Source organism: Anomaloglossus baeobatrachus, chromosome 2 (assembly GCF_048569485.1).
Source record: "Anomaloglossus baeobatrachus isolate aAnoBae1 chromosome 2, aAnoBae1.hap1, whole genome shotgun sequence".
Lineage (NCBI taxonomy): Eukaryota > Metazoa > Chordata > Amphibia > Anura > Aromobatidae > Anomaloglossus > Anomaloglossus baeobatrachus.
This window is the reverse complement of record NC_134354.1, coordinates 644,658,133-644,683,613: the sequence shown is the minus strand read 5'-3', so window position 1 is coordinate 644,683,613 and position 25,481 is coordinate 644,658,133. Positions and strand designations below refer to the sequence as shown.

Here is a 25,481-nt window from a genome sequence, read left to right as displayed (position 1 = left end):
TTTCGCATGAGTATATGTCCTTGTCACTTTCCCATGTGTTTGAGTTGTTTGTCACCTTTTGGACACCTTTGAGGGTGTTTTCTAGGTGTTTTACTGTGTTTGTGATTGCCTGCCATTGTTTCCTATTGGCTCGAGTTCGGTTCGTCGAACGTTCGACGAGCCGAACTCGAACGGGACCTCCGTTCGGCGAACCGACCTCGAGCCGAACCGGGACCGGTTCGCTCATCTCTAGTGTTGTCCTTGCCTTACTTTTATAACCAGCCCTAATTTTTTTATAAACATCATGAGCAGCCATAATACGCTGTAAAAGCCGAGTTACATGCTACGACATGTCTAGCAATTGCTAGCGATGTCGAGCGCGAAAGCACCCGCCCCCATCGTATATCGTGTGATCGCTGCCGTAGCGAACATTATCGCTATGGCAGCGTCACACGCACTTACCTGCTCTGCGATGTCGCTGTGACTGGCAAACCGCCTGCTTTCTAAGGGGGCGGTTCACTCAGCGTCACAGCGACGTCACAGCAGCATCACTGAACCGCCGCCCAATAGAAGCGGAGGGGTGGAGATGAGCGGGACGCAACGTCCTGATCACCTCCTTCCTTCCTCATTGCGGCCGGCCGCAGGTAAGGTGAGGTTCCTCGTTCCTGCGGTGTCACACATAGCGATGTGTGCTGCCGCAGGAGCGACGAACAACTTCGTACACCGAGCAACAGCGATATTTGAGGTTAGGGGTGCATGTCACCGATGAGCGATTTTGACCGTTTTTGCGACAATTCAAAATCGCACATAGGTGTCACACGCAAAGACATTGCTAAAGCGACCAGATGTGCGTCACAAATTCCGTGACCCCAACAAGATTGCTTGAGCAATGTCGCAGCGTGTAAAGCGGCCTTTAGTCCACAGACTTGTCCTCGATCTCTGATAACTATGCTCCCGCTTTTTTCTACTCCTGTCTGTGATAAACCATGAGCTGATGCAAACACCAAGTTAATAGGACACAATAAAGCATCAGATTGGCACTTTATTTAGGCTCTAACCTAAGGAGGGGGAGGTTCTGGTTTAGGAGACCCATTTTTTGAAATACACTATATAAACGTTATGTGCACACAGCGTGTTTGCGCCTGAAAAAGTGCTGTTCGAGAGCCCCATAACATGAAAATAACACACAGCAATGGAAAAACCACATTGCTGTGCACATGTTCTGTCTTCTACCACTTCAGAGACTGATGACTGTCAACAACAGGATACTCTGAAATCAACTATTTCTCAGGGAACCGTTAAGAAATTAATAAATTAACTGAAAGAATTGATTACAAAAATGTTTTATCTTCTAATAGCCATGAAAGCAGATTTGTCAATCCTGGACATTTCGGACATTGTTAGTAACACTATTTTCTAGCACTGCTAAATATTCTATTTCCTGTAAGGTTTAGCACAACACTACCATGTCAGGCGTGAGTTCCTTCCCCAGGTCACAGAATATTGATGTTAGATTAAAGCCGGCTTGGAAGGTTTGCACAATAAATAGTTCAGTAAATGATAATGCAAGAAATAGCTGTACAATCCTGCCACACAACGTAGGATTTCTTCTACAGGAAAATCTGCTTTTGAAGACCGTGTAGTATGGAAGGTATCAGTCTCGTCTCAGGAGGCAGTAGACTGTAGTTGGCCTTTATACACATATTCTAAGGCAGTGGCAATTATACGCATGTCCTTTTCAATACTTCTAGCCCAGTTCTCCACATCACCGATTTCCTGTTGGAAAAAACAAACAGACAATATAAAGCCTCTCTCATTCTGATTACATATTTTACAGATCAAATGTCAATTTTTGTAGTCTCTGTCAATCCCCTTAAATCTACAGTAGGTTTTTTTTCAGGTGGTCAAAATTTTGCAAATGACAAGTAGAAAAAGACAGATCTAAGCCTAAAGGCCGCTTTACAAGCAGCGACATCGCTAAAGCGATATCGTTGAGGTCACGGAATTCGTGACGCACATCCGGCTGCGTTAGCGATGCCGTTGCATGTGACACCTACGCGCGATCGAAAATGGTCGCAAAATCGTTAATTGGTGACATGCTCCCCTATTCTCAAAAATCGTTGCTACTGCAGGTACGATGTTGTTCGTCATTCCTGCTGCAGCACACATCGCTATGTGTGACACCGCAGGAACGAGGAACCTCACCTTACCTGCGGCCGCCCGCAACGAGGAAGGAAGGAGGTGGGCGGGATGTTACGTCCCGCATATCTCCGCCGCTCCGCTTCTATTGGGCGGCCGCTTTGTGACATCGCTGTGACGCCGAACGCCCCACCCCCATAGAAAGGAGGCGGTTCGCCGGTCACAGCGACGTCACTAGGCAGGTAAGTAGTGTGACGGGTCCAATCGATTTTGTGCACCACGGGCAGCGATGTGCCCGTGACGCACAAACAATGAGGGCGGGTACGCTCGCTAGCGAGATCGCAGCGTGTAAAGCGGCTTTAAGACTCATAAGCCTGATGTGCAGTGTTACCTGGAATGAATCTAGAGCTCTGCTCTTATCTATATACAACCACTTTATTTGACTGGTCATATTTAACGAGGTATTCCCATCTCCAAGATCTTATCCCGATATATAGTAGGTTTAAAAATAATATTTGAAAATACCTCCAGCTGGAAATACAAATAAAAATGTAGTATAGTTCTGATTAGCTATGTCTCTTGATGATTACAATGATTCAGTTATTGTTAGTTAGTTGCTAGTGGTCGTAACCATAGACAGCCTAAGCTGCAATACCTTGCTCATGAGGTAAGAGACATAGCTAATCAGAACTATACTACATTTTTATATGAAGGTATTTGCTATGATTATTACACCTACTATATATTGGGATAGGATCTTGGAGATGGGAGTACCCCTTTAGGCCCAGTGCCCCCGCTGTGTAGTCTTGATGTGTATGTTCAGAAATCTGCATGTCCATTGTGTAGCCAGCAAAGTCTATGAGAATTCAGAAGTCCTGTGCCCACGTTGCTTATTTTTCCCTTGTGTATTTGGTGCAGAAAAAAAGAAATCTGCAGCAAATATGCAAGGGAAAATACTCAAACGTGGGCACAGCACTTCTGAATCCTCATAGACTTTGCTGGCTTCACTATGGACATGCAGATTTTGCTGCATATTTCTGAAAATCTGCATCAAAATCCGTGTCAATATCCGCAGTGTGGGCACAGGGCCTTAAGCTTCTCAGGTTTCTAGGAGTAAAGACCCCGTCACACTAAGCAACATCGCTAGCAACATCGCTGCTAACGAACAACTTTTGTGACGTAGCAGCGATGTTGCTAGTGATGTCGCTGTGTGTGACATCCAGCAACAACCCGGCCCCTGCTGTGAGGTCGTTGGTTGTTGCTGAATGTCCTGGGCCATTTTTTAGTTGTTGCTGTCCCGCTGTGAAGCACAGATCGCTGTGTGTGACAGCGAGACAGCAACAACTAAATGTGCAGGCAGCAGGAGCCGGCTTCTGCGGAGGCTGGTAACCACAGTAAACATCGGTAACCAAGAAGCCCTGTCCTTGGTTACCCGATATTTACCTTTGTTACCAGCCTCCGCCGCTCTCACTGTGAGTGCCGGCTCCTGCTCTGTGCACATGAAGCTGCAGGACACATCGGGTTAATTAACCCGATGTGTGCTGTAGCTAGGAGAGCAGGGAGCCAGCGCTAAGCGGTGTGCGCTGCTCCCTGCTCTGTGCACATTTAGCTGCAGTACACATCGGGTAATTAACCCGATGTGTGCTGTAGCTAGGAGAGCAGGGAGCCAGCGCTAAGCGGTGTGCTGCTCCCTGCTCTGTGCACATTTAGCTACAGTACACATCGGGTAATTAACCCGATGTGTGCTGTAACTAGGAGAGCAAGGAGCCAGCGCTAAGCGGTGTGCGCTGCTCCCTGCTCTGTGCAGCTGCACCCTGTACTCTATACCCTATATATGTACCCTGTGCAGCTGCACCCGGTGTGCGCTGCTCCCTGCTCTGTGCACATTTAGCTGCAGCACACATCGGGTAATTAACCCGATGTGTGCTGTAACTAGGAGAGCAGGGAGCCAGCGCTCAGTGTGCGCTGCTCCCTGCTCTCTGCACGTGTAGCTGCGTGCGCTGGTAACCAAGGTAAATATCGGGTTGGTTACCCGATATTTACCTTAGTTACCAAGCGCAGCATCTTCCACGCGGCGCTGGGGGCTGGTGAGCTCACCAGCAACTCGTGTAGCGACGCTCCAGCGATCTCTGCCAGGTCAGGTTGCTGGTGGGATCGCTGGAGCATCGCAGTGTGACATCTCACCAGCAACCTCCTAGCAACTTACCAGCGATCCCTATCGTTGTTGGGATCGCTGGTAAGTTGTTTAGTGTGACTGGACCTTAACACTTGAGAACTCACTTTCAACGCCTGATTAAAGTTCTCCACTAGACTGATCCATTGTGTTGTCTGCTTTGCAAACTGTGAGGCTTGTGTCTGCAGTATCTTCACTTCATGGTCCAACTTCCTTTGATTCACGTAAGCCTGGGCCACACTGCATCCGAAAAAAAGAAAGGAAACAAGAATGATGTCTTAGTTACATCGTAGCTCGTCCATCTTCTTAATGGCACTAGAAATTAATTAAAAATCAAAAAACAGATCTGAACTGAAAAACGCTCATTGTGATTTGTTGTGTTAGGAACTCCTAATATAAGGGCTGAAGTGCAATGTATTCAGTGATTAAACACTGCCACCTGGTGGTAGAAAGATATACTACATGGCAGAGTGTTTGATGCATTTTTCTTGTGTATTTTCAAAAATCACAGTTCCAGAAAAGTTTATGGGATTTAAATAAATCACATGACGACTGTTTTTTGTTTGTTTGTTTTTATAATGCTGTGAAAACTGACCTGTGCCTTTATGAAATCCACTGCAAATTCTTTTGCAATTATTAAAGATTTTTGTTTACCCATCAATCTGATAGGTAAAACTCTCACTAGTCAGGGTTCTTAATGTATAGTCTTACATGGCAGATAATATGATGTACTGGCATATGTGACCGCTGCAGTCAATCACCGACTTCAGGGCAGAAATCACTTATATACACCATATCACAACTATGAGCCAAATGAAAGACTGGCAAAGAGCAGTGGTTTGGGTAATAATCACATTACTGGAAAGTGTTGTCACTTAAAGGGAATATGTGATCACAACATTACCTATTTCAAACCAGTTATTTCGTGTTAAATGTATTGGTTTTAAAACAGTTTTTGAATTTTTTTTCCCCCAGATCTTTTATTAGATAGAAATCTTGTCATTTTCACACTGGGGCTTTGTAAGACTCACACTTGTTGTTTCAGTAAATCTACATGTACATTAGCAGCAACAGAGCGATTCGGACTCTATATTTTGTATTGTAGCAGCAAATGAGCGTGTGCAAAGGTGATAATGAAGGGAGGGGAGGAAGGTCAGCTGTGACATCACCTACTGTGATTGGTGGATCCTCTGTTATAGAGACACTAGATGCTGGCCTGATTCTAGCGCATTGGGTATTCTAGAATATGTGTGTAGTTTATTTATGAAGATTTAAGAATAATGCAATGAATATATAGGGTAAAATATATACATTATCAATAAATGTCATTGTTCATAAAACTTAATACAAATGAACGAAATTATTAAACAGATCATCAAAATATATAAACTATTACATGAATATCTAACTATTTAAATAAATCATCGGACGAAAGAAGTACATCGACACTATAATATATTAATTAACAATATTAACCTAAAATATTTTTGTACACCACATTTCTTGTGAATACCTTTTGACTATCTATAAGCAACTTTCCTTGTAAAGGGGTATCAAAAACTTAAACCTTGACATTGGATCTCATTTTAACTTTTGAAAGTGCAACGTAGTAGTGATGTGTTGGTCGTGAACGATCCGACACAAAGATCAGTCTCCCTGCTGTGACTGACAGGAGCCGGATCACTAGTATGAGCCACTAAAATCTCTAAACGGCGCGCCGCTAAAACCATGCCCACCCACGGCTAAACTCCGCCTACTCAATCTAATTGGTCACTTGTAAGTAGGTGTGGTTTAGCCGCGGGTGGGCGGAGTTATTATAATCTTAAATATGTGATCACCTGGCGTGAACACGTATTTAAAAAGGAGCAGAGAACGATCTGAAAGATCCGGCTCCTTTTGGTGAGCAGAGCCATGGGAACCGGATCACCAAAAAGAGCCAGACTGCCCATCACTACAACATAGAGTTGTCCATGAGCAAAAACAGTCTGCGTCACGTTGCTAAGGCCACAGTCGGGTATCTAAGGGGCCTGCCCGCACCACTCCCTCAGCAACACCCACATCCAATCCGGAGGCAGCTGAGCAGAGAGGTGGGCGGGACATGCCAAGGAGGAAATAGGAAGCAGCCGGATCTCCCAGTCTGCAGGGCCAGCGAGGGGAGGGAGAAAGTACTACAGAGTATGAAAAGAGAAGAAAGTGCAAGGGGAGTATAATCGTGTTTTTGTTTTGTTTTTTTTTACTGTGCTGGAGGCTGCTGCTAGGGGCTTTGGCTTGTGGGGTGTATATGCTGGTGTGTATATAAAGGCTGCTGGGGTGTATATAGAGGTGTCTGTGTGCGGCGAATCAGCGAAGCGTGGTTCAAATCCCGCGCCAATTCGCCTCCAGACTGCACCTGTCGCTGATTTGTCACACCAGCCGCGACCGGTTTGAAGAGAAAGCAGGAGCTTCATTAAAAGTTCTTGCTAAATAACAAAGATGCCATCGATATTGCTCCACAAAAAGACTGTCGACACTCCTAAACATGCAGTGTGAACAGGTGCATAACTGAACATGACATATGACAAAAAAAAAAAAAGACAGTTGCACTTTGTAATGTTAAAGTATGCAAACCATAAATGTAAGAATATAGATATGCATGCAAAAGGAAATCTAAGAAAAAAATTGAGATATTTAGCATACAAATATGACCATTTGTATATCTGCCCAGTAGTCACGTCAAGACAGTCTCATATTACTGGGAACCTACTCTGAACTGAAGTCTTTCTCTGGGTTTAAAAACCTCCATCTGTACGGGCAAAGAACCTGCTACAGTGGGGAAAAAAGTATTTAGTCAGCCACCAATTGTGCAAGTTCTCCCACTTAAAAAGATGAGGCCTGTAATTGACATCATAGGTAGACCACAACTATGAGAGACAAAATGAGAAAACAAATCCAGAAAATCACCTTGTCTGATTTGACAAGATTTTTTTGCAGATTATGGTGGGAAATAAGTATTTAGTCACCTAAAAACATGCAAGATTTCTGGCTCTCACAGATCTGTAACTTCTTCTCCAAGAGGCTCCTCTGCCCTCCACTCCTTACCCGTAGTAATGGCATCTGTTTGAACTAGTTATCAGTATAAAAGACACCTGTCCACAACCTCAAACAGTCACACTCCAAACTCCACTATGGTGAAGACCAAAGAGTTGTCGAAGGACACCAGAAACAAAATTGTAGCACTGCACCAGGCTGGGAAGACTGAATCTGCAATAGGCAAGCAGCTTGGTGTGATGAAATCAACTGTGAGAGCAATAATAAGAAAATGAATGACATACAAGACCACTGATAATCTCCCTCGATCTGGGGCTCCATGGAAGATCTCAGCTCATGGGGGTCAGAATGATTACAAGAACGATGAGCAAAAATCCCAGAACCATACGGGGGGATCTAGTGAATGACCTGCATAGAGCTAGGACTACTGTAACAAAGGCTACCATCAGTAACCCACTACACCGCCAGGGACTCTGATCCTGCAGTGCCAGCCGGGTTCCCCTGCTTAAGCCAGTACATGTCCAGGTCCGTTTGAAGTTTGCTAGAGAGCATTTGGATTATCCAGAAGAGTATTGGGAGAATGTCATATGGGTCTAACGAAAACAAAGTAGAACTGTTTGGTAGAAACACAACTCGTCGTGTTTGGAGGAAACAGAATGTTGAGTTGCATCCAAAGAGTACCATACCTACTGTGAAGCATGGGGGTGGCAACATCATGCTTTGGGGCTGTTTCTCTGCAAAGGGACCAGGACTCCTGATCCTTCCCAGCCTCGTGCAGCTCGTGTCCTTCGGCAACTCTTTGGTCTTAACCATAGTGGAGTTTGGAGTGTGACTGTTTGAGGTTGTGTACCAGTATCTTTTATACTGATAAGTTCAAACAGGTGCCATTACTACGGGTAATGAGTGGAGGACAGAGGAGCCTCTTAAAGAAGAAGTTACAGATCTGTTAGAGCCAGAAATCTTGCATGTTTTTAGGTGACTAAATACTTATTTTCCACCATAATCTGCAAAACAAATCTTGCCAAATCAGACAAGGTGATTTTGTGGATTTTTTTTTTTCTCATTTTGTCTCGCATTGTTGTGGTCACCTATGATGTCAATTACAGGCCTCTCATATTTTTAAGTGGGAGAACTTAAACACAAAGAAACAAAAATTGGTGGCACACAATTGGTGGCTGACTAAATACTTTTTTTTCTCCCCACTGTATGAGCTATGCCTTGACGGGACTACTGGGCAGATATGGAAATGGCCATTTTTGTATGTTAAATATCTCATTTTTTTTGTTAGATTCCTTTAGCAGTAAGGCATGTCTACATTCTTACATCTATGGTTTGCATGCTTTAGCATTAGAGAGTGCAACTGTCTTTTTTTGACGTTCATATTGCTCCATACAGTGCATCATCTCTAATTGCTGGTCACAATGCCATCCTAATCTCAGCTAAAACCTTCACTGCCACCCTGAATGCCCAGACACTAGTCACTGCCCTTCGCACATCAAGAATGCCCTTCCAGTGCCTCCCTGCCCCTCCCACTGGCAGCTACACTGCTTCCCAGATGCCATCTGCCCCATCATTTGTACATTCAAGTACCAGCTACTGCCACAATCAGTAATCAACCTTTGCCAAAACCCTCAGAGCGTTTGTCTTCTCTTCTTGTTACAGTAACATCCTCTTCCTGTGGCAGACGTTGGTACAGAAGGAGGAAATCCGGTGACAAAGCTCTGCGGGCGTATGCCATGATAAGATGAGTGGCACAGCCCCACACATCACACTGTAATCCTAGCAAACCCCCACTACCCCTAAAGTTATCTAATGCTACCGAAAATCGAGATCAGACCAGTGTTTACTACCATCATTGTTATATTATTATTATATCATTACTACTATGTTGGTAAGAAGTGTTTACAGTAAGAATTTTGCAGTTATGGAAAACGAAACATCCCGATATCTGCTGCGATATCAGTAGAAAAATCTGTTTTCATTATTTAAAATAAGTAAAAGGAAGTCTGGGACGAGTCCTGCAAAAAAAGCCTTCTTAAGGCTCTGTGCCCACATAGCGTATTTTCATGCAGTTACGCTGCGTTCTGCACCGCAGCGTAACTGCATGCGTCCTGCGTCCCCAGCACAATCTATGAAGATTGTGCCTAATCCATGCCCACGTGGCGTATTAGAACGCAGCGCTTTGGCTACTGCCGAAGCGCTGCGTTCTAAGAAGTGACATGTCACTTCTTTAATGCGCTTTGGATGCAGGCCCCGCTCTGTCTATAGGAGAGGCTGCATCCAGAGCGCATGAAATCGGCTTTTCAGTACGGACGGTTTCTGCAGCGATTTGAAGCGCACGTGTGCTGTTCAAATCGCTGCAGAAATTTCTGCAGGGACAGAACGCTACGTGGGTACATAGCCTTAAGGTCCAGTCACACTAAGCAACTTACCAGCGATCCCAACAACGATAGGGATCGCTGGTAAGTTGCTAGGAGGTCGCTGGTGAGATGACACACTGCGACGCTCCAGCGATCCCACCAGCAACCTGCCCTGTTGCTGGTGGGATCCAGATATTTACCTTGGTTACCAGCGCACGGAGCTACACGTGCAGAGAACAGGGAGCAGCGCACACTGAGCGCTGGCTCCCTGCTCTCCTAGTTACAGCACACATCGGGTTAATTACCCGATGTGTGCTGCAGCTAAATGTGCACAGAGCAGGAGCCGGCACTGACAGTGAGAGCGGCGGAGGCTGGTAACAAAGGTAAATATCGGGTAACCAAGGACAGGGCTTCTTGGTTACCCGATGTTTACTGTGGTTACCAGCCTCCGCAGAAGCCGGCTCCTGCTGCCTGCACATTTAGTTGTTGCTCTGTCGCTGTCACACACAGCGATCTGCGCTTCACAGCGGGATAGCAACAACTAAAAAATGGCCCAGGACATTCAGCAACAACCAACGACCTCACAGCAGGGGCCAGGTTGTTGCTGGATGTCACACACAGCAACATCGCTAGCAACGTCACAAAAGTTGTTCGTTAGCAGCGATGTTGCTAGCGATGTTGCTTAGTGTGACGGGGCCTTTAATCCGCAGCTCCACTTCCTTATCTGCTGATTAATGGGATTTACTGGTTTCAGAAAACTTCTGTCCCCTGCCTCAGTTTGATTTGAAAAAAAAAAAAAAAAAATCAACTGCGGTTTACTCACCTTCCCAAGGTCCAGCACCAAATCTCTGCCGCTCCATTACTGTCTGCAGCGCTGACGTGATGCCAACAGTAGTGCAGCAGCCAATCAGTGCATTTAGCAGCTCTGCCTATTGGCATGAGCCACTGAGCTCACTAACTGCAGACAACACAGAGAGCAGCGGGCTGGACCAGAGGAGGGCAAGTAAAGCACTGTTAATTTGTGGTTTAAAAACCAGTAGTTTCTGAAAAAGGAAAGGAATACAGCAGAAGAAGTCAATTGTCAGATTAATATAGAGTTCTATACTTTTAAATTTTAGGAGTTAGGTGTAAAGTCCCACTACGATTCATCTTCAACTATTTGCAGTCATATTGGGAAGGCCGTCAGTCATATACGGTAGAAAGCCCACCCACTAGGCTCCTAAAGATGGAATGAGCTGGGAATTAGGCAAGGTCCAGATGGGCGGATTTCACAATCTGTATATGAACCATAATGCCCAGACTGTGGGTCTCCTGACTCAAGCTATGACGCTGCAAGTTCGGGTAATAGCCCACAGCCAGCCGGGCATTGCAGCCTGTATACAGCCTGTGAAATGCAGAGTCTAATCCTGGTTGTAAATGAATAAAATACATGTTATACTAAATCTTCTCAAACAATCTAGTCCGCTCCTCCGCTCTATAACAGGCTGCCCGCAGATCATTCCCTGCAGATATTTACTCACCCAACATTTAGATGATCTACTAGCGCCTCGGTGAGGGTTGTAGCTGCCGCAATGGCCTCCTTTCTTCTTTTCTCTGTAAAAAACAAACAGTATTACCGTATTTTCCGGACCATAAGGCGCCCCGGATTATAAGCCTCATTAGCAATGAGCGCCGGCTAAGGCGCCTAGGTTCATATATAAGGCGCATCGGATTATAAGCCGCGGCGCATTAAAGTGAACCTGTCACCAGTTATATGGCCCCTAAGCTGCGGCCACCACCAGTGGGCCCTTATATACAGCATTCTAACATGCTGTATATAAGAGCGCAGGCCGCGCTGTACAGCATAAAAATCACTTTATAATACGGTACTCACTGAAACCAGTCACTCCAGTGCTGCTTGTCCAGATGGGCGGCACTGTTCTCTGAGACCGGCGCCTCCTCTTTCGGCCATCTTGCTCCTCTGTCTTCTGAAGCCTGTGTGCATGACACGTCAATGTCATACACACTCGCCGGCACTGAGGTCCAGCGCCTGCGGGTTTCGGTGAGTCCCGTATTATAAAGTGATTTTTATGCTCTACAGCGCATATCACCGCACTCAGTGAGGCTCCTGACTACGGTGGCCGTAATGCTCAATCGATGTACCGTACTGTATCCATATATAAAGCGCACCGGGTTATAAGCCGCACTTTCGATTTCTGAGAAAATCATAGGCTTTTATGTGCGCCTTATGGTCCGGAAAATACGGTACTTAGGACTGCAGCACGGACATGGGAATGATGTCAAACGCAGAGCTTGCTACATTGTCTAAATCATATCATTTGGTCAATTGGTAAAAAAAAAGCCTGTATAGCATTCTAAAATAATATGAGGAAATGCACCAAAAATGCATGTAATCTGCACATTAGCAAATGACTTCAGTTTTGTCAAAGCCAAATACCAGGAAGAATCACAAAACAAACAGCTTTTTTTTTTTTAAAACATGAGAAACAAACAGAAGAAAAAAAAGCAAAGTAAAAAATAAAGTGATACAAAACACAAGTAACCTAATTTACATAATAGGTGCAGAAATTCTGCAACATCAAAAACTCCCCAATAGCTCATCATGGGAATGTAAGGGTACCATATGTGCCCACGATTAGGACTCCATGCGCTCAGAACGCAGCGAGTCCTGACCGGGACCACAGGTCAGTGTTTGCTGCGGAAAAAACAAGCACAGTGGGCACAGGATTTCTAGGAATCCCTCCACTGTGCTTGTACTGTACATCGCAGTGGTTTGGACGCAGCTGACGTATGCTGAATCCAAACCACGGAGTCAAAATCTCTCAGTCACCATATTTCCCCACATATAGCCTATATTCAACCCTGCTGTTGTTCTAGCGACATTTGCCCGGAGTCTCCTGTGACGTTGTGTCATGTGAGCCCTATAGCCAATCAGTTGCCGCGACACTCATTTTCTTTAGACAAAACCGATATCCAGAGAAAGAGAATGTCGCTGATGGTCTGAGGCCACATTCAGTATTTGTAAGCCAAAACCAGAGGAGAACTATAAGGCTATGTGCACACAGTGCGTTTTTCGCGGCGTTTTTGCGCGTTTTGCGGGTGCGTTTTTGGCCTCAAAACTGCATGACTTTGCTTCCCCAGCAAAGTCTATGAGTTTTCATTTTTGCTGTCCGCACACAACTTTTTTTTTAAGCTGCGTTTTTTAGCTTAATTTTTTTTTTTAACATGTCAATTCTTTCCTGCGTTTTTCTGCGTTTTCCCCCCATGCAATGCACTGGAAAAACGCAGAGATGCAAAACGCAGCCAAAAATGCACCAAATTGCAGTAAAAACGCATGCGTTTTTTGCTGCGGGTGCGTTTTTAGCAGCCAAAACCACACAAAAACGCAGCGTCATGAAAACGCAGCGTGTGCACATAGCCTAATAGAACCCAATTCTGTATTTTTACCCTCTCCTGGTTTTGGCTTACAAATACTGGAGATAAAAACCTCACCAAAAACTTAACGTGTGAACATGGCCTTACTCTTGTTACCAGTTACATCAGAAGAAAGTGAGTGAAGTGGACTATTAGCGAAAGCCATAATGTTTTTATGCAAACGTTAACATAGCAGTGTAAGGATGTGTGTCCACGCTGCGGAAAATGCGCGGATTTCTCGCAGAAAAGCTGCGGATTTTCCAGAAATCTGCAGGACATATACTCCCCAGCCATTTCTATGGCATTTGGGAAATGCTGTGCCCACGCTGCGGATTTTTCCGCAGCGGAAATAATGCGGATTTCCGTGTGGAAAAATCTGCAGCATGTCAATTATTGTTGCGGATTTCTCCGCAGGGTCCCATATACTTACCTGCCTCACCGGAGTCACTTTCTCCGTCCGGTGTACAGGAGCGCGGTGAATCCAGGTCAGGAAGGAAGAGGTGGGCGGAGCCTGCACGAGCTCCGGTCATGTGACAGCCGGAGCTAGTTCAGGCCCGCCCACCTTCTCCTGCAGACGCTGAGAGAGTGACCCGGCTACCGGAAAGCAAGGTGCTGCGTGATGGAGGTAAGTATGAACTCCCCCGATCACTGCAGCACTTGTTCTGCATTGAGGATGCAGTGCCAAAGCCATGGTACCGTATCCTCAATGCAGAATGACCGCAGCATATCCGCAGGACATTCCGCAGCATGGAAACAGACAGGTGCGGTTTCCTGGGAGCACCTGCGGAATGTCTTGCGGATATATCCGCAGGACACTGTCCCCGTGGGCACATAGCCTTAAGGTCCAGTCACATATAACGAGATCGTGAACGAGATCGCTACTACGTCACAGTTCCCGAATCGTTGCTGAGTCGTTGGTGAAATCGTATGTGAGGTGTCACACACACCGACTTTAGGAACAAGCATGCGACCCGTGTAACGATCTTGTAAATCGTCGGGACCCTGTCACACAACAGCTGTGGTAACGATTCCGATCTCGATTAGGGGCGTAGTGAAACGCAGTGAGCCACGTAGGCGTGCATTTGCTTCGCCTTTTCCACACCCCTCCTCTCCGATTGGTGGCCAATACTGCGTTCTAATTGGGCGGGTGGGCGGGCCTAAAAGGTAACTTTTGTATCGCGTCATCCTTTGTCACTTCTTTTGAGCTTTTCTTTGAGAATAGAACCTGTGACTCCACCCTGATTCATTTGTACTTTGTACCTGGTTGCTTGCTTGCTTTTCGGATCGAAGCTGCATCTGCACCCAGATTCATCCCTCCTTCGTTCCCGAGTGTTTATCAGCGCTAACCTATCGGTACAGAGGGGGGCATAGAAAATGTGACACAACTACACGCTATTGTTCTCAGCGCCAATCAATCGGTGCAGAGGGGGCGCGAAAACGGGGACGCAACTACACGCCTACGTGCCACACTAAAGTTCTAATCTAGGTCGTTAACGAAATCGTAGGTAGGTGTCAAATATACAGATCCATCCTGCCCAGCAGGACTCCAACGAGCCAAAAATGGCCCAGGCTGTTCAGCATCAACCAACGATTTCACAGCAGGGGGCGGATCGTTGGTACGTATCAAACATGACGACATCGCTAGTAAAGTCGTTGTTGCATCACAGAAGCCTGTGACGTAGCAACAATCTCGTTCTCGATCTCGTTATATGTGAAGTGGCCTTTAAGCCATGTTCACAAACTGCATCTTTTACAGCGCTTTTGGTGCATTTTTGTGGTCACAAAGATGCACCCAAATGCAGGCATTTACTTCCCCCAGCAAAGTCTATGAGATTTCTATTTTGCTGTCCACACAGTGCATCTTTTTTTTACTGCGTTTTTGAAGACGCAGCCAAGATGCAGCATGTCAATTCTTTTTGCGTTTTGTCCCTGCGTTTCGGAGGACAGGCAGATTAATCCCCAGCTGACTCTGGGTCAGCGGGGGATTGATCCCTGGTATCTGGCTAGATGCCAGTTCCCATATAAAGTCTATGGGACCAGAATCTGGCACAAAGGGGTAGGAGCAAGCGCTTCATATTTACCGAATCACTGGCACGGCTGTCACACTGCTCCCACGGCCGGGCATTCACTTCCCAGGCCGCTCATTACCTTCATTGAATATGCACTGCATCCCACGCCCACCGGTGGCTGTGATTGGATGCAGTCAGAGGAGTCCCCACCCTGAGTGACAGCGTGTCTTACTACAACCAATCGCAGATGCCGGTGGGTGGGTCTATAACGTACAGTAAAAAATTAAATTAAAATTGTATAGCATTCCCCCATATGATACCAGCACAGATAAAGCCCAACAGCAGGGGGCTGGTATTCTCAGGCTGGGGATCCCATTGTTAATAGGAGCCCCCCAGGCCTAAAAATATCTACCAGCAGGCGCCCGGAATTGCCGCATCCATTAGATACAACAGTCCCGGTGATTGCTCTGGTGCAGTGGCAATCGGGGTAATAAGGAGTTAACAGCCCATAGCTGCCACTAAGTCCTAGATTAGTCATGCCAGGCGTCTATCACTAATCTGTAAGTGAAAGTAAATAAACACAAACACCCAAAAAATCCTTTATATCAAATAAAAGACAAAAAAGCTACCCTCTTTCACCACTTTATTAACCCCCAAAACACCCCTCCAGGTCCGATGTAATCCACACGAGGTCCCATGACGCTTCCAGCACTGCTACATATCTGAAACTTACAGCGAGTTTCATAGAACAAGACTGCCTGCTGTGAGCTCTACGCAGCAGCTGAAGTGAGCTGCGCAATTAGTGGTGACATCTCTCAGGTGATTTCCAGTTACAGCTAGAGTAAAGGATTTTTGTGTGTTAGCGTTTATTTACTTTTACTTACAGATTAGTGATGAGGGTGTCTTATAGACGCCTGCCATGATTAATCTAGGACTTAGTGGCTGCTATTAACTCCTTATTACCCCGATTGCCACCGCACCAGGGCATTCGGGATGAGCCAGTAAAGTCCCGGGACTGTTGCACCTAATGGATGCGGCAAATCCGGGTGGCTGTTGGCTGATATTTTTATGCTTGCCGGCTCCCAATAACGTGGGACTCCCCAGCCTGAGAATACCAGGCCCCAGCTGTGAAGCTTTATCTTGGCTGGGTATTAAAATTGAGAGGGACCGCATGCTGTTTTTTTTAAATTATTTATTGTACTGTTCGATATAGACCCACCCACCGGTGGCTGTGATTGGTTGCAGTCAGATAGCTGTCACTCAGCATGGGGGTGTGTCTGACTGCAACCAATCATAGGCGCCTGTGAGCGGAGGAAGCAGTGAATATGAGATGAGCCTAATGAGTGGCCGGCACTTTAAGAAGTAGGAGAGGCCGGAGGGAGGGGGAGAGAAGAAAAGTTAGTGATCTGCGTTTTTGTTGACAAAAACGGATCCAAAATGCAACCAAAACGCAGTGCAAACGCACAGCTAAACATTTTGGTTACGTTTTGACACACCTTATTCATTTCAATGGGTGGAAAATGTTCACAAAACGCAATGAAGAGGTGACATACTGGTTTTTTTTTAGGCAATGCTTTTGGCAAATATTTGTCAAACAAAACGCTGCCTAAAAATAAAAAACAGCAACATGCGAATGGAATTTCTGATTTATCATAGACTTTGCTGGGGAAGCAAAACGCATGGATTTTGTCAATGACACAGTAAAGTTTAAAACGCAACCAAAACGTAAGAAACAATGGAACGTGCGCACATGGCCTTATAGTAGTAAAATATCGGCCATTGGATGAACAAATGTGGCATGTTACTCTGGGGTTGAGTGTCCTATCATTGATATTGGTGTCGGGTGGGAGTATTAATATTGGCTGCATTTCCACCCCCTACTCTTTGGTGACGTATGATCACTGGATATAGGGATTTGTGGGGATAAAAGGTCAGAGAGATAGATGGAGTATATATATATATATATATATATATATATATATATATATATATATATATATATATATATATATATATATATATATATATATATATATATATATATATATACTCCATCACTTACGTCCATGGTGGACGAGGTGTGATTGTTGAATGGCCATTCTTTTGTATTTACACATGGTTTAGTTGGGAGACTAAAGGGTGCTTTACACGCTGCGACATTGCTAACGATATATCGTTGGGGTCACGTCGTTAGTGACGCACATCCGGCGCCGTTAGCGACATCGCAGCGTGTGGCACCAAGAAGCGATGTGCAACGATCTCAAAAACATCTAAAATCTTTGATCGTTGACACGTCGCTCCTTTTCCAAATATCATTGGTGGTGCATGCCGCTGGTTGTTCGTCGTTCCTGCGGCATCACAAATCGCTATGTGTGACACCGCCGGAATGACGAACATCTCCTTACCTGCGTCCACCGGCAATGAGGAAGGAAGTAGGTGGGCGGCATGTTCCGGCCGCTCATCTCCGCCCCTCCTCTGCTATTGGGCGGCCTCAGTGACGTCGCTATAACGCCGAACGCACCTCCCCCTTGAAGGAGAGATTGTTCGGCGGTCACAGTGACGCCGCTAATAAGGTATGTGCGTGTGACGCTGCCGTAGCGATAATGTTCGCTACGGCAGCGATCACCAAATGTCGCACGAACGACGGGGGCGGGTACTATCATGCACGACATTGCTAGCAAACGCTAGCGATGTCGCAGAGTGTAAAGCACCCTTTACAAGCATTTTTGCACGTCTTTTTTCATAATACTTAGTACATAGTACTTTTTATGATATTTAAAGAATGTAAGTTAAGTTTTATCTTTTAATTAATACTCCTCCATCCATGGCTGCTATTAAATTAAATGAAATATGAGGATTTGGAGCATAACACTTAGGCTAGGTTCACATTTCCGTCAATTTGTATCAGTCATAATCCGCGGCTCTGGTAAACAATGGAATCCGTTTGGCGGATTCCGTTGTTCCCATAGACTTGTATGAGCGGCGGATTGTGACTGATGACGCTGCGTTGCATCCTCCGCCCGACTGATCAGTCGTGGAACGACTGACCGTCGGGCAGCAGCAACACAGAGTGTAACGTTTTTTGAGCAGCAGAATCCTTAGGATTTCGCTGCGCATGCTTTCTCTCGGCGGCCGAATGATCAGCTGATCGCCCGGCGTCCGGCTGCTGTGAGCGATCGGCTGATCGCCCCGCGTCCGGCTGCTGTGAGCGATCGGCTGATCGCCCGGCTGCTGTCAGCGATCGGCTGATCGCCCGGCTGCTGTGAGCGATCGGCTGATCGCCCGGCTGCTGTGAGCGATCGGCTGATCGCCCGGCTGCTGTGAGCGATCGGCTGATCGCCCGGCTGCTGTGAGCGATCGGCTGATCGCCCGGCGTCCGGCTGCTGTGAGCGATCGGCTGATCGCCCGGCGTCCGGCTGCTGTGAGCGATCGGCTGATCGCCCGGCGTCCGGCTGCTGTCAGCGATCGGCTGATCGCCCGGCGTCCGGCTGCTGTCAGCGATCGGCTGATCGCCCGGCGTCCGGCTGCTGTCAGCGATCGGCTGATCGCCCGGCGTCCGGCTGCTGTCAGCGATCGGCTGATCGCCCGGCGTCCGGCTGCTGTCAGCGATCGGCTGATCGCCCGGCGTCCGGCTGCTGTCAGCGATCGGCTGATCGCCCGGCGTCCGGCTGCTGTCAGCGATCGGCTGATCGCCCGGCTGCTGTGAGCGATCGGCTGATCGCCCGGCTGCTGTGAGCGATCGGCTGATCGCCCGGCGTCCGGCTGCTGTCAGCGATCGGCTGATCGCCCGGCGTCCGGCTGCTGTCAGCGATCGGCTGATCGCCCGGCGTCCGGCTGCTGTCAGCGATCGGCTGATCGCCCGGCGTCCGGCTGCTGTCAGCGATCGGCTGATCGCCCGGCGTCCGGCTGCTGTCAGCGATCGGCTGATCGCCCGGCGTCCGGCTGCTGTCAGCGATCGGCTGATCGCCCGGCGTCCGGCTGCTGTCAGCGATCGGCTGATCGCCCGGCGTCCGGCTGCTGTCAGCGATCGGCTGATCGCCCGGCTGCTGTGAGCGATCGGCTGATCGCCCGGCTGCTGTGAGCGATCGGCTGATCGCCCGGCTGCTGTGAGCGATCGGCTGATCGCCCGGCTGCTGTGAGCGATCGGCTGATCGCCCGGCTGCTGTGAGCGATCGGCTGATCGCCCGGCTGCTGTGAGCGATCGGCTGATCGCCCGGCTGCTGTGAGCGATCGGCTGATCGCCCGGCTGCTGTGAGCGATCGGCTGATCGCCCGGCTGCTGTGAGCGATCGGCTGATCGCCCGGCGTCCGGCTGCTGTGAGCGATCGGCTGATCGCCCGGCGTCCGGCTGCTGTGAGCGATCGGCTGATCGCCCGGCGTCCGGCTGCTGTGAGCGATCGGCTGATCGCCCGGCGTCCGGCTGCTGTGAGCGATCGGCTGATCGCCCGGCGTCCGGCTGCTGTGAGCGATCGGCTGATCGCCCGGCGTCCGGCTGCTGTGAGCGATCGGCTGATCGCCCGGCGTCCGGCTGCTGTGAGCGATCGGCTGATCGCCCGGCGTCCGGCTGCTGTGAGCGATCGGCTGATCGCCCGGCGTCCGGCTGCTGTGAGCGATCGGCTGATCGTCCGGCTGCTGTGAGCGATCGGCTGATCGTCCGGCGTCCGGCTGCTGTGAGCGATCGGCTGATCGTCCGGCTGCTGTGAGCGATCGGCTGATCGTCCGGCTGCTGTGAGCGATCGGCTGATCGTCCGGCTGCTGTGAGCGATCGGCTGATCGCCCGGCTGCTGTGAGCGATCGGCTGATCGCCCGGCTGCTGTGAGCGATCGGCTGATCGCCCGGCTGCTGTGAGCGATCGGCTGATCGCCCGGCTGCTGTGAGCGATCGGCTGATCGCCCGGCTGCTGTGAGCGATCGGCTGATCGCCCGGCTGCTGTGAGCGATCGGCTGATCGCCCGGCTGCTGTGAGCGATCGGCTGATCGCCCGGCTGCTGTGAGCGATCGGCTGATCGCCCGGCTGCTGTGAGCGATCGGCTGATCGCCCGGCTGCTGTGAGCGATCGGCTGATCGCCCGGCTGCTGTGAGCGATCGGCTGATCGCCCGGCTGCTGTGAGCGATCGGCTGATCGCCCGGCTGCTGTGAGCGATCGGCTGATCGCCCGGCTGCTGTGACCGATCGGCTGATCGCCCGGCTGCTGTGACCGATCGGCTGATCGCCCGGCTGCTGTGACCGATCGGCTGATCGCCCGGCTGCTGTGACCGATCGGCTGATCGCCCGGCGTCCGGCTGCTGTGACCGATCGGCTGATCGCCCGGCGTCCGGCTGCTGTGACCGATCGGCTGATCGCCCGGCGTCCGGCTGCTGTGACCGATCGGCTGATCGCCCGGCGTCCGGCTGCTGTGACCGATCGGCTGATCGCCCGGCGTCCGGCTGCTGTGACCGATCGGCTGATCGCCCGGCGTCCGGCTGCTGTGAGCGATCGGCTGATCGTCCGGCTGCTGTGAGCGATCGGCTGATCGCCCGGCTGCTGTGAGCGATCGGCTGATCGCCCGGCTGCTGTGAGCGATCGGCTGATCGCCCGGCTGCTGTGAGCGATCGGCTGATCGCCCGGCGTCCGGCTGCTGTGAGCGATCGGCTGATCGCCCGGCGTCCGGCTGCTGTGAGCGATCGGCTGATCGCCCGGCGTCCGGCTGCTGTGACCGATCGGCTGATCGCCCGGCGTCCGGCTGCTGTGACCGATCGGCTGATCGCCCGGCGTCCGGCTGCTGTGACCGATCGGCTGATCGCCCGGCGTCCGGCTGCTGTGACGCGATCGGCTGATCGCCCGGCTGCTGTGAGCGATCGGCTGATCGCCCGGCTGCTGTGAGCGATCGGCTGATCGCCCGGCTGCTGTGAGCGATCGGCTGATCGCCCGGCGTCCGGCTGCTGTGAGCGATCGGCTGATCGCCCGGCGTCCGGCTGCTGTGAGCGATCGGCTGATCGCCCGGCGTCCGGCTGCTGTGACCGATCGGCTGATCGCCCGGCGTCCGGCTGCTGTGACCGATCGGCTGATCGCCCGGCGTCCGGCTGCTGTGACCGATCGGCTGATCGCCCGGCGTCCGGCTGCTGTGAGCGATCGGCTGATCGCCCCGGCTGCTGTGAGCGATCGGCTGATCGCCCGGCTGCTGTGAGCGATCGGCTGATCGCCCGGCTGCTGTGAGCGATCGGCTGATCGCCCGGCTGCTGTGAGCGATCGGCTGATCGCCCGGCTGCTGTGAGCGATCGGCTGATCGCCCGGCTGCTGTGAGCGATCGGCTGATCGCCCGGCTGCTGTGAGCGATCGGCTGATCGCCCGGCGTCCGGCTGCTGTGAGCGATCGGCTGATCGCCCGGCGTCCGGCTGCTGTGAGCGATCGGCTGATCGCCCGGCGTCCGGCTGCTGTGACCGATCGGCTGATCGCCCGGCGTCCGGCTGCTGTGACCGATCGGCTGATCGCCCGGCGTCCGGCTGCTGTGACCGATCGGCTGATCGCCCGGCGTCCGGCTGCTGTGACCGATCGGCTGATCGCCCGGCGTCCGGCTGCTGTGACCGATCGGCCTGATCGCCCGGCGTCCGGCTGCTGTGACCGATCGGCTGATCGCCCGGCGTCCGGCTGCTGTGAGCGATCGGCTGATCGCCCGGCTGCTGTGAGCGATCGGCTGATCGCCCGGCTGCTGTGAGCGATCGGCTGATCGCCCGGCTGCTGTGAGCGATCGGCTGATCGCCACGGCGTCCGGCTGCTGTGACCGATCGGCTGATCGCCCGGCGTCCGGCTGCTGTGACCGATCGGCTGATCGCCCGGCGTCCGGCTGCTGTGACCGATCGGCTGATCGCCCGGCGTCCGGCTGCTGTGACCGATCGGCTGATCGCCCGGCGTCCGGCTGCTGTGACCGATCGGCTGATCGCCCGGCGTCCGGCTGCTGTGACCGATCGGCTGATCGCCCGGCGTCCGGCTGCTGTGACCGATCGGCTGATCGCCCGGCGTCCGGCTGCTGTGACCGATCGGCTGATCGCCCGGCGTCCGGCTGCTGTGACCGATCGGCTGATCGCCCGGCGTCCGGCTGCTGTGACCGATCGGCTGATCGCCCGGCGTCCGGCTGCTGTGACCGATCGGCTGATCGCCCGGCGTCCGGCTGCTGTGACCGATCGGCTGATCGCCCGGCGTCCGGGCTGCTGTGAGCGATTGGCTGATCGTCCGGCTGCTGTGAGCGATCGGCTGATCGTCCGGCTGATGTGAGCGATCATCTGTTCGCTCTCATTAGCCGGCCGCCGGGAGATCATCTGTTCGCTCTCAAAAGCCGGCGGCCGGCTATTGTGAACGCTGATCGCTCTCCTCTTTTACAACGGAGTCCGACAAAGAATTCTAAGGCTAAGTTCACACATCAGTTTTTTTTCTGTCTGGCCGAATCCGGCTCAAAAACTTATGCAACGGATGTGGCGAAAAAAATGGATGCGTTGCATACGTTTTTCCATGCGGCTCGTCCGCTTTTTGTTCGGATCCAGTTTGATACTGAGCATGAGCAGTTCAAAAAACCGCATCCGGCGGCCGGATGCGTTTTTTGCCACAGGACGCCGCATCCGGTGTCCATAGGCTTGCATTGTAAATGGCGCCGCAGCAAAAAAAGCAGCATGCGTTTTATCCGGCCGCCGCACTGGCTAAATATGCCGCATATGGTAAAAAACGGACACAACGCCAAGGCCATGCGGCACAATCCGGCGCTAATGCAAGTCTATGGGGGAAAAACCGGATGCGGCGACAGCTGTTGCCGCATCCGTTTTTTCAGAAAAGCGCCGGATTGTGCCGCACAGCAAAAACCTGATATGTGAACATACCCTAATTCTTGTCATCCGTTGTACAACGCATCAGTCACAAGCGTCAAGCAACGCATGTGACTGATGCAAAACAACGGAAATGTGAACCTAGCCTTAATGTGATTGCAGTTCTTGCTATTGAGTACTTCCATTTTTTCATAGAAAACAAAGAAACATAAGTAACATTTCCACCGACCATGATTGCCTGCAGCGGTCTAAGGCCGGGTTTACACCTGTGGATTTCATGGTCCATATACCAGAGCCCGGTGTGACTGGGGGGCTCCGCTCGTGTGACCGGCCTTACAATAGGTGTGCACTGTTCACTGAAATGGGGGGCGCACATGCACTGTAAGGCTACTTTCACACATCCGGTTTGAGCCCTGCGGCTCAATCCGGCTGTGAAAACTATGCAACGGATGCGGTGAAAACACCGCATCCTTTGCATAGTTTTTACATGCGGCCGGTCCGGTTTTTTCCGGTTGCGGCATGCTACTGAGCATGCGCAGTGGAAAATACCGCATGCGGCGACCGGATGCGGTTTTTTCCGCATCGCGCCGCATCCGGCCTCCATAGGGATGCATTGAAAAATGCGCCGCAGCGGCCGGATGCGGCGCGATGCGGTGTTTTTTGCCGGAGCAAAAAACGTTGCAGGGTACGTTCGATCCGGCCGCCGCATCGGCTAAATCTGCCGCATGCGGCAAAAACCGGACCGAACGCAAGCCCCTACGGCACAATGCGGCACTAATGTAAGTCAATGCAAAAAAAACCGCAATCGGCGTTGCAAAAGCCGGTTGCGGTTTTTCTGCAGAACGCCGTATTGTGCCGCAGAGCAAAAATCCGGATGTGTGAAAGTACCCTAAGCGATCTATCAGGGGCCACACAGACAGAACAGGGGCCCTGCATGAGAACAGTATATGGGCCCCTGCAGTCCTATAATGGATCTGAGGCAGTAACAGCCTGTCTGGATACATAGGAGGCCCATTACTCCTTGAGCCCTGTACACACACTGCACCAATGCCGCCCAGTACATGTAACGCACACACGGAGCATCAGAAGGAGCATATCAGGACATCAGCCATAACAGGGCGTCTACAGCCCCCTCACCGCCGCACCCGTGACTGACAGCAGCGCCCTCCTATCAGGCCGCGTTACCATGGAGAAAACTAGCAGAGACGTGAAGGCCTCAGTCCTCAGACCCGAGCAGGCCGGCGGGGCAGGAGGAAGCCGCGCTCACCTTGCAGCTCCTTCCTCTCGTTCTGTTTCACCTGGTGCTCCTTGAGCAGCCGGGACAGCATGGCGGCGGCTGTGAGGCCGGGAACCGTGTACGAGCGGGGGGAGCACCGGGCGGAAGTGGCGCACAATGACATACAGCGGCTGCGGCCGGAGCCGTCAGCTCACGTGCTACCCTGTACCGGCCGCTGCGGTTGTGTCAGCAGGAAACAACGGCCATTAGCTTCTTCCCAGAGACGTCACTTACATTTGTTTACTTCACTAACACTCCATCTATGCAGCTCTATGAGGTGTGTGTGTGTATATATGTGTGTGTGTATATATATGTGTGTGTATATATATGTGTGTGTGTATATATGTGTGTATATATATGTGTGTGTGTGTGTGTATATATATATATGTGTGTGTGTATATATATATATATATGTGTGTGTGTGTGTGTGTATATATATGTGTGTGTGTGTATATATGTGTGTGTGTGAGTGTATATATATATGTGTGTGTGTATATATGTGTGTGTGTGTGTGTGGGGCAGGGCCGTATTTACCATTAGGCACCCGTGGTCCGGTGCCTAGGGCGGCAGATTGTGAGGGGCGGCACCTTCTGGCAGCAAAAAAAAAAAAAAAAAATTTTTTTTTTTTTTTTTTTTTACATTTTTTTTTTTTTTGTGGCCGCCGAGCACAGGGAGCTGATTGACCCCGGAACTGCCGGCGCCTGCACTTCCGGGGTCACAGGCGCGCGCCAATCAGCTCCTTCCTCTGTGCTGCGTCCAGTGCTGTGTGGACGTCACATGCAGAGCTCACAGCAGGACGCCGCGGAGGACGCCGTGATGGAAGCCGGTGTCAGAAGAGGATACTCACGTGAGCCAGGAAGATGGCGGCGGGCACTGAGCAGGTAAGTGGATTCATAAGGAGCGTGGGAGTGTCTCTATGCAGACCAGAGATCTGCGCATGCGGGGGGGGGAGGCGGCAAAGGCAGATACTGGAGGGAGGCAGAGGCTGAGACTGGGGGGAGGGAGGCAGAGGCTGAGACTGGGGGGAGGCTGGAGGGAGGCAGAGGCTGAGACTGGGGGGAGGCTGGAGGGAGGCAGAGGCTGAGACTGGAGGGAGGCAGTGGCTGAGACTGGGGGGAGGCTGGAGGGAGCAGAGGCTGAGACTGGAGAGAGGCAGAGGCTGAGACTGGGGGGAGGCTGGAGGGAGGCAGAGGCTGAGACTGGAGGGAGGCAGAGGCTGAGACTGTGGGGAGGCTGAGGGAGGCAGAGGCTGAGACTGGGGAGGCTGGAGGGAGGCAGAGGCAGAGACTGGGGGGGGGCTGGAGGGAGGCAGA

At 50.8% G+C, this 25,481-nt stretch overlaps 1 protein-coding gene across 1 annotated transcript; it reads right to left on the bottom strand.

The window, feature by feature from the left end:
• Positions 1-1,003: 1,003 nt before the first annotated feature.
• BLOC1S1 (biogenesis of lysosomal organelles complex 1 subunit 1) lies at positions 1,004-24,330 on the bottom strand. Its single transcript, XM_075334415.1, has 4 exons — positions 24,160-24,330; positions 11,199-11,271; positions 4,399-4,531; positions 1,004-1,755 (listed from the first exon to the last, which is right to left on the bottom strand). The coding sequence occupies exons 1-4, from the start codon at positions 24,290-24,292 to the stop codon at positions 1,645-1,647; spliced, it is 450 nt and encodes a 149-aa protein (XP_075190530.1). The 5' UTR covers positions 24,293-24,330; the 3' UTR covers positions 1,004-1,644.
• Between the last annotated feature and the right edge of the window lie 1,151 nt (positions 24,331-25,481).